The sequence below is a fragment of the Cnephaeus nilssonii genome (assembly GCF_951640355.1).
Source record: "Cnephaeus nilssonii genome assembly, chromosome: 12".
NCBI classification, from domain to species: Eukaryota; Metazoa; Chordata; class Mammalia; order Chiroptera; family Vespertilionidae; genus Cnephaeus; species Cnephaeus nilssonii.
In genome coordinates, this window is record NC_137083.1 from 26,953,270 (window position 1) to 26,970,338 (window position 17,069).

The 17,069-nt window shown below is 38.7% G+C and overlaps 1 protein-coding gene across 1 annotated transcript in view; it reads right to left on the reverse strand.

The window, feature by feature from the left end:
• The window catches only part of VPS50 (VPS50 subunit of EARP/GARPII complex), a 120,785-nt gene that overhangs the window by 69,530 nt on the left and 34,186 nt on the right, over positions 1-17,069 (reverse strand). The window contains exons 10-12 of the mRNA XM_079786409.1: positions 7,361-7,403; positions 5,892-5,990; positions 3,244-3,384 (exon numbers count right to left, since the gene is read on the reverse strand). Of these exons, the coding sequence (XP_079642535.1) occupies positions 3,244-3,384; positions 5,892-5,990; positions 7,361-7,403 (283 nt within the window). The remainder of the gene's footprint in view (positions 1-3,243; positions 3,385-5,891; positions 5,991-7,360; positions 7,404-17,069) is intronic.

Below are 17,069 nucleotides of genomic sequence, written 5' to 3' on the forward strand. Positions count from 1 at the left end.
AGGCAGAAGTCAGTGTGCCTCTTCAAGAAAGAGGTCTCCACCTGGCCCACAATGCCTTATGAATTCAAAGTAAATAAATAAATAAAATGTTTATTTTAATATTAAAAGTTATTTTGCTTTAACAGAAAAGTGACTAACTTGAATTAAATTGCTTTACCATTTAAATAATTTATAAGTGACAGTATCATCTATTAGTGACAATAACACTAATAGAATTAAAAATAAAATTGACTGTTTGTATATTTAATTTAGAACACATACTATCAACCTAAGAAAATAAATGAATAAGAAAAAAAACACATTCAGCCTTAGCTGATTTGGCTCAGTGGATAGAGCATCAGCCTGCAGACTGAAGGGTCCCAGGTTCAATTCCAGTCAAGGGCACATGCCTCGGTTGTGGGCTTGATCTCCAGTGGGGGGCATGTAGGAGGCAGCCGATCAATGATTCTCTCTCATCATTGATGTTTCTATCTCTCACTCCCTCTCCCTTCCTCTCTGAAATCAATATTCAAAGTGATGAATAGCAAGAACCTACAACCAAGATTACTCTGCCCAGCAAAGCTATCATTTAGAATTAAAGGTCAGATAAAGAGCTTCACAGATAAGAAAAAGCCAAAGGAGTTCATTACCACCAAACCAGTATTATATGAAATGCTAAAGGGTATTCTTTAAGAAGAGGAAGAAGAAGAAAAAGGTAAAGATAAAAATTATGAACAACAAAGTGACAACAAATACTAAAAAATCAAGTGAATAAAAAATCGGATGAACAGAATAAACTGGTGAATATAATAGAATCAGGGGCATAGCAAGGGAGTGGACTGACAATTCTTGGGGGGAAGGGAGTGTGAGGGGTACGGGAAGAGACTGGACAAAAACCTTACACCTATGGATGAGGACAGTGTGGGAGGGGGGTTAAGGGCATGGGGTGGGGTGGGAACTGGGTGGAGGGGAGCTATGGGGGTAAAAAGAGAGGAACAACTGTAATAATCTGAACAATAAAGATTAATTAATAAAAAAAAGAAAATAACATTCAAAATCACTGAAATGTTATCAAGTGATGACTGTACTTAAAACTGGGTATTTAAAAATGTAAATATGAAACTATTTCACACTTAACCCTTTGCACTCGCTTGCTTTTTTCTCGATTCCTGCTACCGATGCTAACCGTGTCAAGTCACACTCGACATCCGAGTGCAAAAGGTTAAAGTTAATAATCATAAAATTTGTAAAATAGTCCTCCTGATTTATAAAGTGATTTTAAAAAGATATTTTTACCTATATTAACAACTATCCACTGTCATCATTAATGTAATCCTTAATCTATCATATATTACTAGAGGCCTGGTGAACGAAATTCATGCACAGGGGGGTGGGGTGTGTGTGTCCCTCAGCCCACCTGCACCCTCTCCAATCTGGGACCCCTTGGGGGATATCCGACTGACAGTTTAAGCCCAATCCCTAAACCGGCAGTAGGACATCCCTCTCACAATCTGGGACTGCTGGCTCCTAACCACTTGCTTGCCTATCTGCCTGATTGCCCCTAACCACTTCTGCCTGCCAGCCTGATCACTGCCTAACCACTCCCCTGCCAGCCTGATTGCCCCCAAATGCCCTCCCCTGCTGGCCCAATTGCCCCCAACTGTCCTCCCCTGCCAGCCTGATCGCCCCCAACTGCCCTCCCCTGCCAGCCTGGTTGCTCCCAACTGCCTTCCCCTGCAGGCCTGATCACCCCCAACTGCCCTCCCCTGCAGGCCCAGTTGCCCCCAACTACCCTCCCCTGCCGGTCTGGTCTCCCCCAACTGCCCTGCCCTGCTGGCCTGATCACCCACAATGGCACTTCCCTCGTGGCCATCTTGTGGCGGCCATCTTGTGGCAGCCAACTTGTGATGACGATCTTGTGATGATGTTGCACAAGGGCATCGCGTGAGGGCGTGATGCCATCTAGGCTTTTATTATATAGGATTACATTCTTCTGGAATAGTTGTTGTAGCGCAAGTAAGAATATTTTTCCAGTTCCCAAAAGACAGAACTTGAACTTTTGACAAATAAACTCACTGAAGAATAAAGATTAGCTTAATTTCACATGAATTCCTGGACATAGAGTAGAAAATTGATGGCTACTTCCTAGAATTGTTATTTTCTCAGTTGACATTAGAGAAAACATATGAAAGTCTCCAATAAGAGACCTGGGGCTAGAATTAGAGATCAACATTAACAATGACCTCCACGTTGTCAAAGCAAGTGGTCAATTATGTGATACCACCTTATCAAGACTCTCAGAAGCATTAGAGATAGGTTTACGGTCGATTCTTCTTGAAACACTTCCTTCTGTGGGCTGTTGTGACACAACCATCTCCTACTTTTCTTCCTACCCAGCTTGCTGCACTTGCTCAGACTCTTCTACCAGTCTTTTCTCCCCTGAATGTACAAGGCCCAGGGACATCATGATTTTTCTGTCTATACCTGTTCCCCCAATCATCTCATCTTAGTATCATGGCTTTAAATACAATTCTATGCTAAAAACTCCCAAATCTATAACTTCAATTCTGACCTCCTTATGCTCTTTTATCCAATTGCCTCTTCAACAAGTCCACTTGAATATTAATAGATATCAATCAAACAGAACTCATGAATTTCCACTACAGACCAGTCAGTCTTCCTTGTAAAAGCAAATGACACCACCATTCTCCCAGAGTTCATCATTCTCTTTTCCTTACACTTTATGTCAATCCACTATAGGATCAATTCTAAAACAGAGACCAACTCAGTTCACTTCTCACCCACAGACCTATGTTTCTTTAAGAATAAAATAACACAGAAAAACTGGTAACAGATGCAACAGAAACAGCATTTATTCACCCAAAAAGACTGAATCAAAGTGTGTATGAAAGACCAGCACAGATGATTGATTGCTTAGAAGCACCCCAGATGCAATCATGGAAGTGAATTAAGAGCCTGACAAAGCAGAATATAAGAAGCTATGAGAGGGTAGAAAGTCCATTTAGAAGCAACTGCACTCCACAAATCTGTACTATCTCATCAACCTTCACCATTTGTGTGACTGACTGAATCTTCCAGTTACTCTAGTTACTCTATGAGGAAAAGAATATAGGAGAAAAATATATTTTGGAAAACGTATTTGTTTCTATTTTAGTAGCATCTTCAAATAATAGGTGCTAATAAGAATGGGATGTGAATTTAAAAACTACGAGACATAAGAAAAGTAATTAAGTTACTACATACTGTACAGAGATCCTTATATTGCAGCTTTTGGAATTTTGTATCTGTGTTTCCTGCACATAGTTCCACATAACCAAGAACAACTTGAAACACAGTATTATGAATGGCTTGGGTGAAGTGCATATGAAGTTGATCCATTGCTGTCTATGGAAAGAAAACACACAACATAATTACATGTTATTAAAAAAATTTCAACAGTTTTGAAAAACATAGGAAAAAAATCTTTACAGATTATAGCTATAGCACAAAGATCATTATTATATATAGAATTATAATTGTAATGTTGATTATTTGCAAATAACCCATTAAATAACCACAACATCATACAACTAAAGATAAATCTGAATTGAGAGCACTGCTCTGTTGGTCTGCATTTATGATTGGTAGCCATTCTGTTCTTTTTTCAAATATGTCTGGCATAAACACACATTTGGATCCCCTCTGCCATCATTTCCTTAAATTGTTCAGGATACTTCTCAATGGTCACCTTCTCAGAGAAGCCTATCCTGACCATCCTAATACATAAAAGGCCAGGGTTGTAACGACCGATCACGACTGAAGGCTGACCAACCCGGAAGTCCTTCTGTCAGTGCTGGGTCACTGTGGCGACCCAGCACTGACTGCCCAGGGAGCTGAGACCCAGAGAGAGAGGCAGGGTCTGATCCACAGCCTCAGTGGCAGCTGATGATCAGTACTTGCCTCTCTCTTTCTCTCCCTCTCTTTCTGAGCTTCACCAGCAGCTGGGCTTTTCTTTCTCTCCCAGCCTCTGTGGGGGCTGCTGTTCAGCCCCGCCTCTCTGATCAGGCCCAGAGATAGGCCCGGAGATGCTGACTGGCATAGGAACCGACCAATCAAAACCAAATGTGGGTGCTATGAAGAACCAATGGCTGTCTAGAAGGTGGAGCTTTTGACACTGACTGGCATAAGAACTGACCAATCAGAACCAAATGTGGGTGCTGTGAAGAACCAATGGCTGTCTAGGAGGCGGAGCTTTTGACGCTGACTGGCATAGGAACCGACCAATCAGAACCAAATATGGGTGCTGTGAAGAACCAATGGCTGTCTCGAAGGTGGAGCTTTTGATGCTGACTGGCATAGGAACTGACCAATCAGAACCAAATGTGGGTGCTGTGAATAACCAATGGCTGTCTAGGAGGCAGAGCTTTTGACGCTGACTGACATAGGAATCGACCAATCAGAACCAAATGTGGGTGCTGTGGGGAGCCAATGGCTGCCTAGGAGGTGGAGCTTCTGATGCTGACTGGCATAGAAACCGACCAATCAGAACCAAATTGGCCAGCAGAGGAGGGCAGTTAGGGGCAATCAGGCAGGCAGGCAGAGGCAGTTAGGGGCAATCAGGCTGGCAAGGGAGGGCAGTCAGGGGTGATCAGGCAGGCAGGCAGGTGAGCAGTTAGGAGCCAGCGGTCCCAGATTGCGAGAGGAATGTCCAACTGCCGGTTTAGGCCCGATCCCCAAAGGGTCCCCAATTGGAGAGGGTGCAGGCTGGGCTGAGGAACCCCCCTCTGTGCACGAATTTCTAGTCTTATATAAATCAGTACTTTACATCACCCTATCCACTTACTCTGATATATATTTCTTTATAGTACTTGTTTTCTCCTGACATCATATTCATTTATTTTTTTAACGTCTGTCTTCCTCACTAGAAGATAAGATACATGACAGCCTATATCCTCACATGAGGTGCCTGGAGCAATGAACAAAAGTAGGTACCAACAGATATTTACTGAGTGAATAACTTTCTCTAATGGGGAAAATTAGAAGTTATAATAATATTTTCAAAGGTCTTATAACCCTCAAAAATACCAAGTATTTTCTTTCTTATATTTTTTGTAGGTATAGCTTAGGACATGAAAATTAATAAAGTACATTAAAAATTTTATTTACTCAGATTTAAAAATGCAAGTACAGTTTAAATGACTTAGTAAGGCCTTAAATTTCTTTCCAAGACAAGAAACCATTTAATGGAAGAAAGCATTTCCATCTATCATGTTTAGATGTTCTGTAGATACTAGTAGTATATCACCCTAGAGACAAAGAAGGTATAACTAACTTTCCAACCATGGCCCCTTTTTCAAGTTTTTTCAAGGAAGCCATTGAGCAGTAAAAGTATGTAAAGCCAAGCATAGAGGGAGTACGAGGACATTCTGGAGATAAGAGAACCCTTGGAAAAAAATCTGATAAATGCAATTTATCTGTTTTACAGACAAATGTGCACAGTGCATGAGAGTGTATACACCACTCCGAGGGAGTCATGCAGGCTCACCTAAGAACGATGGAGCTCCCAATAAAGAAGTTCTCATTCAGAACCAAAAGATGAAGTAAAAGAGACTACATATCCTCCCCACAGAATTACCTTATACTATACTTGTTTTAAAACCTACATGAAATTGTGAAAATATTAAACCTGACAAACACTTCACATTTCAAAACAAACTTCTGTAATATTTTAATCCCACTATATACTATACTCTGAGCCTATGTGAACAACCATGTTACTACTGTGAAGACAGCTAAAAAATTTACTTTGTTAAATGAAACTTTAAGGACACACCGTTAATAATATTCAGACTTAAGCAATGATGAATATCAGCAGATGCCTAATATTAAAAAAGCAACCTTTCAAGACTAACCTGTGTTTTTCCAAGAAGTCGATAAGCTTGTTGAACCTTGGTATAATGATTAATGTCAAAATTCTTGCAGATTTTAGAAAGAGCCACATCCAACTGTTCCTACATAAGTAAAAGAGGCGGCAAGAGGCGGTTAAATAATTATGTTTTCAAGTCAATGGGAAAACATTAAAATTAACCTATCACTTCTAATTAATATTTAAAGCCATTTACTATCACAATGATTTATTTAATAGTAAAAAGCAAATAAAAATATAAAGAAATTATAATTCTCATTTGTTACCAATTATAATCAAATTTTACTGATATGTTATTACCATGTTTTTAAAAAAACACATGTCTAGTGTTTCAAGAGACACAAAATCTGTATAACAGCTACCAAAAAATTTTTAGTTTTGTAATTTTTACTTAACTCTATGTTTCTTAATCTACTAAAATCTTATAACTATATGAACTGAATTTGTGCAACTATTAAAAAATAATAAAACACTGCTATTGTAATCACTAAAAAGTAATTCCCAACAAAATACATTGACCTTAAAATTCATACCTTACTTTTATATCTAAATTCAACAACTTTGTGGATTTCTATATCAATTATTTCATTTTAAAATAATGACTTTTCTACATACATACAGAAACTATTGCATATTAAGAGTGAATAAATACAGAGCTTTCAAAAGAAAATCCTCATTAAAATTTTAGGTGATTATATACTTAAAAGATTTTCAGAGCAGTCATCTTTAGATTTATCAAATAGTCATTCTTACAATTAGTAAATAATTGCATTTATTATCAAAAACTACTTTCACAAAAGGTCATTTGAAAGTCCAGCCTAATTTTTTATAACTACCCTTATCAGAAAAACAATAAAATATAAGAAACCAAATAATTCTTATTAAATTTATAAAAATGAATACCCTGCTTAGCAAAGATTGCCAAGGAAAAAGATGAACTCTGAATAAGTGACAGACGAAAAGCAAAACTTCATTTATGCTAACAATGACATATTATTTCCTTTCCAGTTCTGACATTTTGATGAATTATAGGAAATATTATTGAGGTTAGGAATTTAGGAGTGTTTTCATCAGCCAATAATCATTCTTAAATAAATTAACTCACTAAACTAAAAATTCGTAATTGATGATAAAAAAACAATTAACATGGTAAGTATTTTGGCTATAATTTACATGAGAACATACCTATGACTAAAATTTGAGGATCTTTCTGGATATAATGATATTTTCAAATACTGTTTTCAGATCCTATAATTTCAAAAGTAATCTGCTTGCATTTACAAATAGATTAACATTTACTTGACCATGTACAGATATTCCAAATGCAAAACAACAAATATAGCATAGTGATCTAGAAACACTGGTAAAAACACAAAAGTCAAAACATACGATGTATCTATGCTATTCAAAAACCTCTGAAAAAAGCCAATTAACTTCTGATGTAATCCTTCTTACCTCAATTTGTTCTAAAGTATCTTGCAGCTTTGAGTTCAGTTCACTATTAAATAAAACAGAGAGTTAGATGTGCCTACCTTTAAAAGAGACAAACCAAGTGCTAAATACATGTTAGCTGAATAAATAGTCAATAAGTTCACAGATCAACAGTATGAGCAGTAAGTTGTGCTACTGGTTCTATAACAAGGCCAAAAAAAAAAAGAGAGAAAAGAAAAGAAAAAGATTATGAAGAAACTAGAGGCCCAGTGCACAAAATATAGTTAAGTCTTCTTTCAAAAAAAAATATTTTTTATTGACTTCAGAGAGGAAGGGAGAGGGAGAGAGAGATAGAAACATCAATGATGAGAGAGAATCATTGATCAGCTGCCTTCTGCATGCCCCACACTGGGAATTGAGCCTGAAACCCAGCATGTGCCCTGACTGGGAATTGAACCATGACTTCCTGGTTCATAGGTTGACGCTCAACCACTGAGGCACACCAGCTGGGCAAGTATCCTTTATTTTAGGTATTTGTTTTACTGAAATGGGATTGAAAATGTTTTATTGTCTTACTAGTGGCCTGATGCACGAATGAAGATTTGTGCAAGAATGGGCCTTCGTTCTCCTGGCTGCCGGCACGGCCTTCGTTCTGGCCGGAGCAGCCTTTCTGCTCTGGCCCGGAGCCGCCTTTCTGCCTTGCCACACTGCCCAGAGGCCTGGAGCAGCTGGGGTGGTGCGGAGCTGCTGGGGTGGTGCAGAATGCCTGTGTCGTCACCATGGCGGTGACCCGAGCATCCCGCCCCGTGCTCGGCGCCTGTGTATGCAAATTAACCCACCATCTTTGTTGGGTTAATTTGCATACTCACTCCTGATTGGTTGGTGGGCATCGTGACTGTACAGTCAATTAGCATGTTACTCTTTTATTAGGTAGATTCCTTACTTTTAATATATAGAAACTAGAGGCACGGTGCACGAAATTCATGCATGGGTGCAATCCCTAGGCCTGGCCGGTGATTGAAGTGCGAGCATCTGGTGTGGAAGGGCAGGTCCCAGCTGACCTCTGGGCCCTGAGCAGTACCTGGGTCCCCGGACTCCCGCACACATCCCCCTCCACCTGAGTCATGCACCTGAGACCCCATGCGGAGATGGGGTGAGCGTGGCCGGACGCCACAGGCTGGGAGGCAGTGTAGGCCTCTGAGCCCCCAGTGGCGTGGCACAGAAGCCGGGAGAGTAACATGCTAATTGACCGTACCTTCACGATGCCCACCAAGCAATCAGGAGTGAGTATGCAAATTAACCCAACAAATATGGTGGCTTAATTTGCATACGCAGGCGCTGAGCACGGGGCGGGATGCTTGTGTCGCCGCCATGGTGACGACGCAGGCGTTCCGCACCACCCCAGCAGCTCTGCACCACCCCAGACGCTCCAGGCCTCTGGGCAGTATGGCAAGGCAGAAAGGCGGCTCCAGGCCAGAGCAGAAAGGCTGCTCCGGCCAGAACGAAGGCGGTGCCGGCAGCCAGGAGAACGAAGGCCCATTCTTGCACAAATCTTCATTCGTGCATCGGGCCACTAGTAAGACAATAAAACATTTTAAATCCCATTTCAGTAAAACAAATACCTAAAATAAAGGAGACTTGCCCAGCCGGTGTGCCTCGGTGGTTGAGCGTCAACCTATAGGAAGTCATGGTTCAATTCCCAGTCAGGGCACATGCTGGGTTTCAGGCTCAATCCCCAGTGTGGGGCATGCAGAAGGCAGCTGATCAATGATTCTCTCTCATCATTGATGTTTCTATCTCTCTCTCCCTCTCCCTTCCTCCCTGAAGTCAATAAAAAATATTTTATTAAAAGAAGACTTAACTATATGAAGGTATATGAAAAAGACTAAAACCTTTAATAAAGTTACCAATTCTCACAAAATGATTTCCTAGAATAAGGGAATTTTTAATCAAAGTCCCAGCAGCATTTTGTTTTATTTTTACTTTACTGAATCTGACAAACTGTTTCTAATATTTATGTGGAAACTGAAAGGGCTATAAATAGTCAAGAATATCTTGAAGAGTAATGCTGGAAGACATATACTAAAGCTTATAAAGTTACAGCAATAAGACAGTGTCAACATAAGTATCCTATCTAATAATCCTATCTAATAATAGACAAATATGCAAATTGACCGCACCTTCGCTACGCCCAAGCCATGCCCACCAGCCAAGCCACACCCACCAGCCAATCAGGATGAATATGCAAAGTACCCCAACAAAGATGGCGGCTAATTTGCATATCAAGACAGCGTAGAAAGAAGCCAAGAGCTGCAGAAGGGAGCAAAGCTGCAGAGAAGCAAGCAAGCCGGGGGGCGGAGAAGGGAGGAGCGGAGGCGGAGCCGGGGGAGAAGGGGCGGGGCCAGGAGAGAAGGGAGGAGCGGAGGCGGGGTTGTGGGAGAAGGAAGGAGAGCGGGCTGGCCGAGAAGGCGGGGTGGGGGAGAAGGGAGGAGCGGAGGCGGGGCCAGGGGAGAAGGGAAGATCGGAGATGGGGCCGGGGGAGAAGGGAAAAGCAGGTGGGCTGGAGGAGAAGGCGGGCTGGGGGAGAAGGGAGGAGCGGAGGCGGGGCCACGGGAGAAGGAAGGAGAGCGGGCTGGCGGAGAAGTTAGAAAAGCAGGGGGGCTGGCGGACAACGCGAGGCGCGGGACAAGGGAGGAGAGCAGGCAGGGCGGGGTAGAGTGCAGCGGGAAACCCTATTGCAGGATTTTTCCTGCAACGGGAACGCTAGTACATAAATAAATCAACAGAACAGAATACAAATAAAGGACAAAATGCTTGAACAAATACTTGACAAAGGAGATATCCAATTGGCCAATAAATTTTTTTTTTGGCCAATAAATATTAATAGCCAGTCCAATTAGGGATTCAGGAAATGCAAATTAAAACTATAATAAGGCACCTTAATAGGTAATCAGAATGGCTAAAGATATTTTCAAAAAATTAAACATTACTTCGACAAATGTTGGCAAAATGTAGAGCAAATGAAACACCAATTCTGTACTGGAGGAAGGGGATATTGACACCTCTTTGGAAAACTGTATTATCTACTGAAACTCAACAGGCACTCTATATCCCTTGAATCCTAGATATGCGTCTAACAGAAATGCATACACAATTGTTGAGCATCATTTGTAATAGGAAAATGCTCGGTTTCTAGGAGGTAATTACACAAATATGTTCACTTTGTAAAAATTAATTAAGTTATACACTTGGGATATGTGACTGAATCTCATTTTGTTCCCTTTAATTCTCCCTAGGTTAGTTAAAAACAAACAAAAGAGAGAGAACTATCATTATTTGAATCATAATATCTCATTACTAAAAAAGATATTTGATATCTAACAAAATAAATACAACCACAGAGAAAACATTTTAATAAAAAGATTATGAGGTAAGTAAAATAAAATAGTAAGAACAGGCAAAAGATGTACTTTGATACAGCAAAATTATACAAGGCTTTTTACAACTGTTATCTGATTATAAATTTGATTCTCAAAGTCCAGCAACAAAAGCAAATAGGGCCACAGTAGACAATCAGTGTCTGTAATATCAAAACAAACTCACGGTGGGGGTGAGTACAAAAAAAAAAATCCCCTTTTCTGGCATTAAGTTCTGAGAGAAAGTTTTGCCAGTCTTGATAAGGAGACAATAACCTTTACTCTTAAGGCACAAGGATTTATGCCTGGAAAATAGCCACACCACAGATATTAATAGATTAAGGGAATTCTTACAGACAGAACTAAAATTTTCCTTAAAAATATGATTATGGGACAATTTCTGTGATACCTCCCAAAAAGAATAAATGAATGAAGATAAAAATGAGTGTTAAAGGCACCAAAGTAATACCCCTAAAAGGATAGTCATGATAGTGCCTTAGAATAACAAAGAATTAAATAATTCCTTTCCCACCCCCTAAAAAATCAGCATCTTTTCCCAGAGTTCCTTGCCCCATGTTCACAACACAGTGTGTGTTATAGTGAGGAATATCTGTGACTATCTCTCTAAGCACAGACTGTGGCTTATTGCCCAGTGACCTCCCAGGACTAAATAAACTCACACGGGACTCAAAGCAGATAAAAAAAATATCTGCTGAGTCAAATCTGCAATTCAAACAAAATGGCAAAATTTTATCATCATGCCATTAGCCCCTACTTTCTACCTCAATAAAGAAAACCATAGAGATGGGTAAAAAAAGGAAAATGGTTTAGAAGAAAAAGAACAACACTAGCCTCTAAGTCTATAGGTGCCTTAACAAGAGGGAAAAAAAGATAAGCAGAGCTAAAACAAGTTCTACTCCTCTATCACATGGGGCTCAAAAGTCCACCTAAGGCTAAAGATAGACACAGGTTGGAGAGGCAAGAATACCTGGAATAGTAAGTAGGTCAGAACCTGTAAACATATTCTTCTTCTTTTTTTTTAATATATTTTTTATTGATTTTTTACAGAGAGGAAGGGAGAGGGATAGAGAGTTAGAAACATCGATGAGAGAGAAACATCGATGAGCTGCCTCCTTCACACCCCCTACTGGGGATGTGCCCGCAACCAAGGTACATGCCCTTGACTGGAATCGAACCCGGGGCCCTTCAGTCCGCAGACCGATGCTCTATCCACTGAACCAAACCAGTCGGGGCAACAAATTCTTTTATGGAATTATTTTGAGCTTGAAGAAAAAAGAAATAGACCTAAATTCACTAATAGGTGAGAGTAATAATTTCTTTAGCTTCTAAGTTGAAAAAAATGGGCTTTAGTGTTTATAAAATTATTATAAACCTAGATGTGTTTGTTGCTTCTATTATTTATGGTTGCAATGATTCTATATACTGGGTATTAAGAGTTCATGCAAGCCCTGGCCAGGTAGGTCATTTGGTTAGAGCCTCATCCCAATATGCCAAGGTTGCAGGATCGGTCCCCAGTCAGGGCACATATAAGAATCAACCAATGAATGCATAAATAAGTGGAACAACAAATCATTCTCTCTCTCTCTCTCTCTCTCTCTCTCTCTCTCTCTCTTTCTCTCTCTCTCTCTCTCCCCCTCTATCTTCCCGCCCTCCCTCCCCCTTCCTCTCTCTTTAAAATCGATAAATAAAAATTTTTTTAAAAGGGTTAATACAAACATGGTAATGAAAATAATATGAACAAGATTTTAAATATAAAATATATAAATTAAACATTTTGGTTTTATTAAAAATGCTTTCAAAAGTGACAACTCCAGTTTGACAACAATTTACTACTAATTATAAATACATATATAAAAATTATGTGATTAAGGAGTGGACATCTTAACTGTACAGCCTTTAGAGAAGCCCTTCACCACACTCGGAAACATAAATTCAAGTCATTTAAGTCAATTAATCTAAGTATGTTAAAAGGATCTATTCAGAAACATTTGGGTAAATAAAAGCTACATTATTGTCAAAAAAATTAGTAGTTCTAAGATGGAAGGCTAAAAGCTATTAAAGGCTATTTACAAGCTTAATGGAATGAATCAAACAATTTTGGGGGCATTTTTACCATCACTGCAGAAAATATTAGAGATAACATGTCCATAAATAACTAATTTTGTTCCTTTGTACAGCTGATCTAGGACATACACTTGCAAAATGAGTCCTAAAAAGGTTGCACATAAATCCAAATTTTGTACAAATCTGACCATACAAGAAGACAAGATGGTATGAAGAATAATGATCTTTCTTAATGATCTTTCCTCGCTATGCTATTAATGAGCCATGTGATTTAAGTCTAGTCTCTTAATATCTCTGAGCATCAGTTTCCTATACAAAAGTGGGCTAGTTCTAAAGATTGTTACCATCCCTTACGTTTCCAGATTCTATTATATTGTGAACACCAGTTACCCAGTTTTCACATCTCTGAATATGATTAGATAAGGTGTTAAAACTGTTAGAATAAACTTAAGTAAAATTTATACTTGTAAGATTATAGTGTATGTCCATGGCCCATGAAAATTCCAGTCTCTTTAGATCAGATTTATTCCAGTGGTTTCAATCTGTTCACAGCTGGCAGAGAATTTATCAATAGACCTCAAGAGAAAATTTGATTTTAAATATTTTAAAGCCAGACTAACAACCCTGGAGTATAATGAAGTGTCCAACTGATCCTCCAAACCATAAACACACTGTGAAATAACTCCTAAGATCACTTTGAATCTAGCCAGCAGATCTCTGTCCTGGCTCTGTTCAGAAATCCCTGACTAAGCCAGAACACAATCATTCACTGCATAACAAGCTCAGAGTCGTTAGTAAGGATACCAAGGATATCAAAACATCTCCAAACTTGAATTGTAATTCTAGAGCAGAGTTCAGGCCAAGAAGCCAAATCTAGCCAACAGCCTATGTTTCTAAATAAAGTTTTATTGGAGCACAGCCACATGAATTTGTTACATATTAACTATGGCTGCCTTCCTGCTACAAGGGCAGGGCTGAATAGTTGTAACCAAACCTAAAATATTATTATACATCCCTTTAAAGACAAAATTTGCCAAACCAGTGCTCGAGTTCAGTGGAAGACTTTTTGGTTGGTCAACTGATCAAAGTTAAAACAGAAATATGTACATGCGAATACCATATACTTGAATTTACTTGTACATTGTCATTTTAACTAACACTGTATTTAAATGTACTTCACTCCGTCATTTCTGATTTAAAGCCACTGTCTTTTCATTTGATTTGAGTTTTAACTTCTTAGTCTCATATAAGCCAAATCACAAATAAGTTGTAAGTAATTTCAAGTTTCAGTTTTTCTAAGATGAAATAGAAATTTAGAGACAAATGAAAAACAATCCGAATGCCAAGTCATGTTTAGTTACTTTATATCCCCCAATTTTCATATGTTGTCTCATCTTCAATAAATTAAAAAAGAAATTTATCTTTAACAACATGGTTTGTTTACCCAATGCATTCAACTTAACTGCTTCATTTCATTAGTTTACTTACTTAACATAAATAACAGTAACAAACACAACTGGCAGAAACAGGTCTAGGAAAATAATACAATTAACTACTAAAGCAGAATAATAAAAACTGGCTTACTAGCCATGAGCTTCCCACTGTATATAATAGTTATACATTATTAGGTAGTACAGTGCAGTAGTGGTTAAAAGCAACAAGCTCTGCATTCTAACAGACCTATGTTTAAATCCTGGCTCTGCCACTTATTTTACAAAGCATCAATTCCTCATCTATAAAACAGAGACAATAACAACAACTCTGGAGGAATATTTTATCAATACTAAATATACAAAGTAAGGAAAATGACTAGTACAGAGCTTGACACATAGTAAAGGCCAAACAGCTTCCAATAATATTATCATAACCATCATCATGATTCAACTTGTAAAAGCTAAAAAATAAAGCTCTAGTGAGGAAACCTTAATAAAATCTAATTTAGAATGACCGTACAGTCAGTGCTGCCTTAGCTAACGATGCCTAGCTTCCACTGCCACTCCTATAAATGTCAATATTTTCCATTCCTGCAGGGGTATAAGAAGTGAGCCATTCACAGCATGAACATCTCTGATGCTCTTTGTTTGTGTACTCTGTGCTCTTAACTGGAATATTATCCCTCAGTCCAGCCTTTTAACTGCCTGTTATTTTAAACTCCTAGAGAACAAATAAATTGCAAAAGCTCTTGGCGTAACAAGGAACAGCACCTCATGCAGATAAACATTAAATAATACTTCACGCTTGTCTCATTATCTAGGAGTAAAGAGTCTGACATAGATGACTTCTCTAGGCGACTGGTGAAATTTAGAACATCAAGTAAAAAGAGAAAAATTCTAAAAATATCTAAAGGAAAGAGACTCTTTATGATGAAATGAGGAGAATAGCATATGATGCTATCCTACAAAATGGAAGGCTAGAAAGTAACTGATCAATGCCTTCTATTTTTTTACAAAAAAATAAATTTTCTTTCAATCATGTGTGTGGACAAAATTAAGATCATTTCAAAATCTAAAAATGTACCTCCCATGTATCCCATATAAAAAAAACAATTCTTAGAGATAACTAACAAAACAAGACAAAATAATATACAAAAAAAGATTATAAAAAATGTAAACAACTATTTAAAATCATAAACCAGAAAAAAAGATATCTTAATGTATTATTTTAAATTACAATTAAAACTACTAGGAAAATTCATCAGCTGTAAAATTAATTAATAGGCTGTGGTTTACTCCAGGGAAAAGGAAAGGAAAGGAATAGGATAGAAAGAAAATCCTTTACCTTTTCCTTTTGTTTAAAACAGTATGTTTTTGCCATGTAATTTACTTAACATTCTTTTAAATGGTGTGGCGTGGGGGAAGGAGGCAGAGTAAAACAAGTTAAAATAAAAAGGAGTGCAGGCAGGGTCAGAATAGCATGGTATCAATAATTTGGCCCAAGCAGAGAGGGCAGGTACATATTGCTAAAAAGGAATCAAGGGCAACAGAAGAAGAATAGTCCCTAGTACTGCTGTATTTGTACGTAAAAGCTGTGTTCATTATTCTATAATTTAAAAAAGTATCACAACCTATAATTTTCATTCAACTGCCAAGATTATAATAATGGGGAAAGGAGGAGGTATTGTAATGATTATGAGAATTAAGTACAGGCATTCCTTCATACCCATGGGGGTTTGGTTCTAGGACGCTTGCAGACAAAAACACCTGTGGATGCTCAAGTCCCTTATGTAAAACTAGAGGCCCAATACACGAAATTCGTGCACTGGGGGGCGGAGGGGAGGGGGGGACCTCAGCCCAGCCTGTGCCCTCTCATAGTCCAGGAGCCCTCAGGGGATATCTGACTGATGGCTTAGGCCCGTCAGTAGGTCATCCTTAGTGCTGCCACTGCGCTCACCAGCCATGAGCCTGGCTCGGGGCTTCTGGCTGAGCGGTGCTCCCCCTGTGGGAGTGCACTGACCAGCAGGGGGCAGCTCCTATGTTGAGCGTCTGCCCCCTGGTGGTCAGTGCGCATCATAGTGACCAGTTGTTCGCCATTCAGTCGATTTGCATAGTACCCTTTTACTATATAGGATGGTGCAGTAGTTGCACATCACATATTTGCATATAGGCTATAGCAGGGGTATGACTACACATCACTTAATTTGGGTGAATTCAGCATAGTACTCAGCGTGTGGCAAATTCAAATTTTTCTTTTTTGGAACTTTCTGGGTGTTTTTTTCTTTCTAATATTTTTGATCCATGGTTGGTTGAAACCACAGATGCAGAAGCCACAGATCTGGAGGGCTGACTGTATATCTATGTTAAAGTACAATACTCAACAAAGGCTTTCTGATGGTATGCAAACTTTTCAGTGCATAATCCATAATACGCTCAGGTTCACTCAACTAGTTTCTTTCAAATGAAATTAAAAATAATAAAGAAGTTCTGACTTTTAAGAATAACTGTTCTTAAAACTAATTTGGATAAATTTCAAAAAAGAAATTATATGCTTCATTCAGATGTTGAACATAAACATACTCTGATTCTTATTCCTAGCAAATCCCAACTGTATGTCCTCCTATCAATCAACTCAAAAAAAGTCATATAATACAAAAATGTTCCCTGTCAGTTATAAAAGTGAAAAAAACTGGTGTCACAGTATCTTAATTAAATATGCTGAAACAAAAAATAAATATGCTGAAACACAGCACATCTCAAGGAAGATACAAGGTACTAAATAAGGACCTGTTTTCTTTC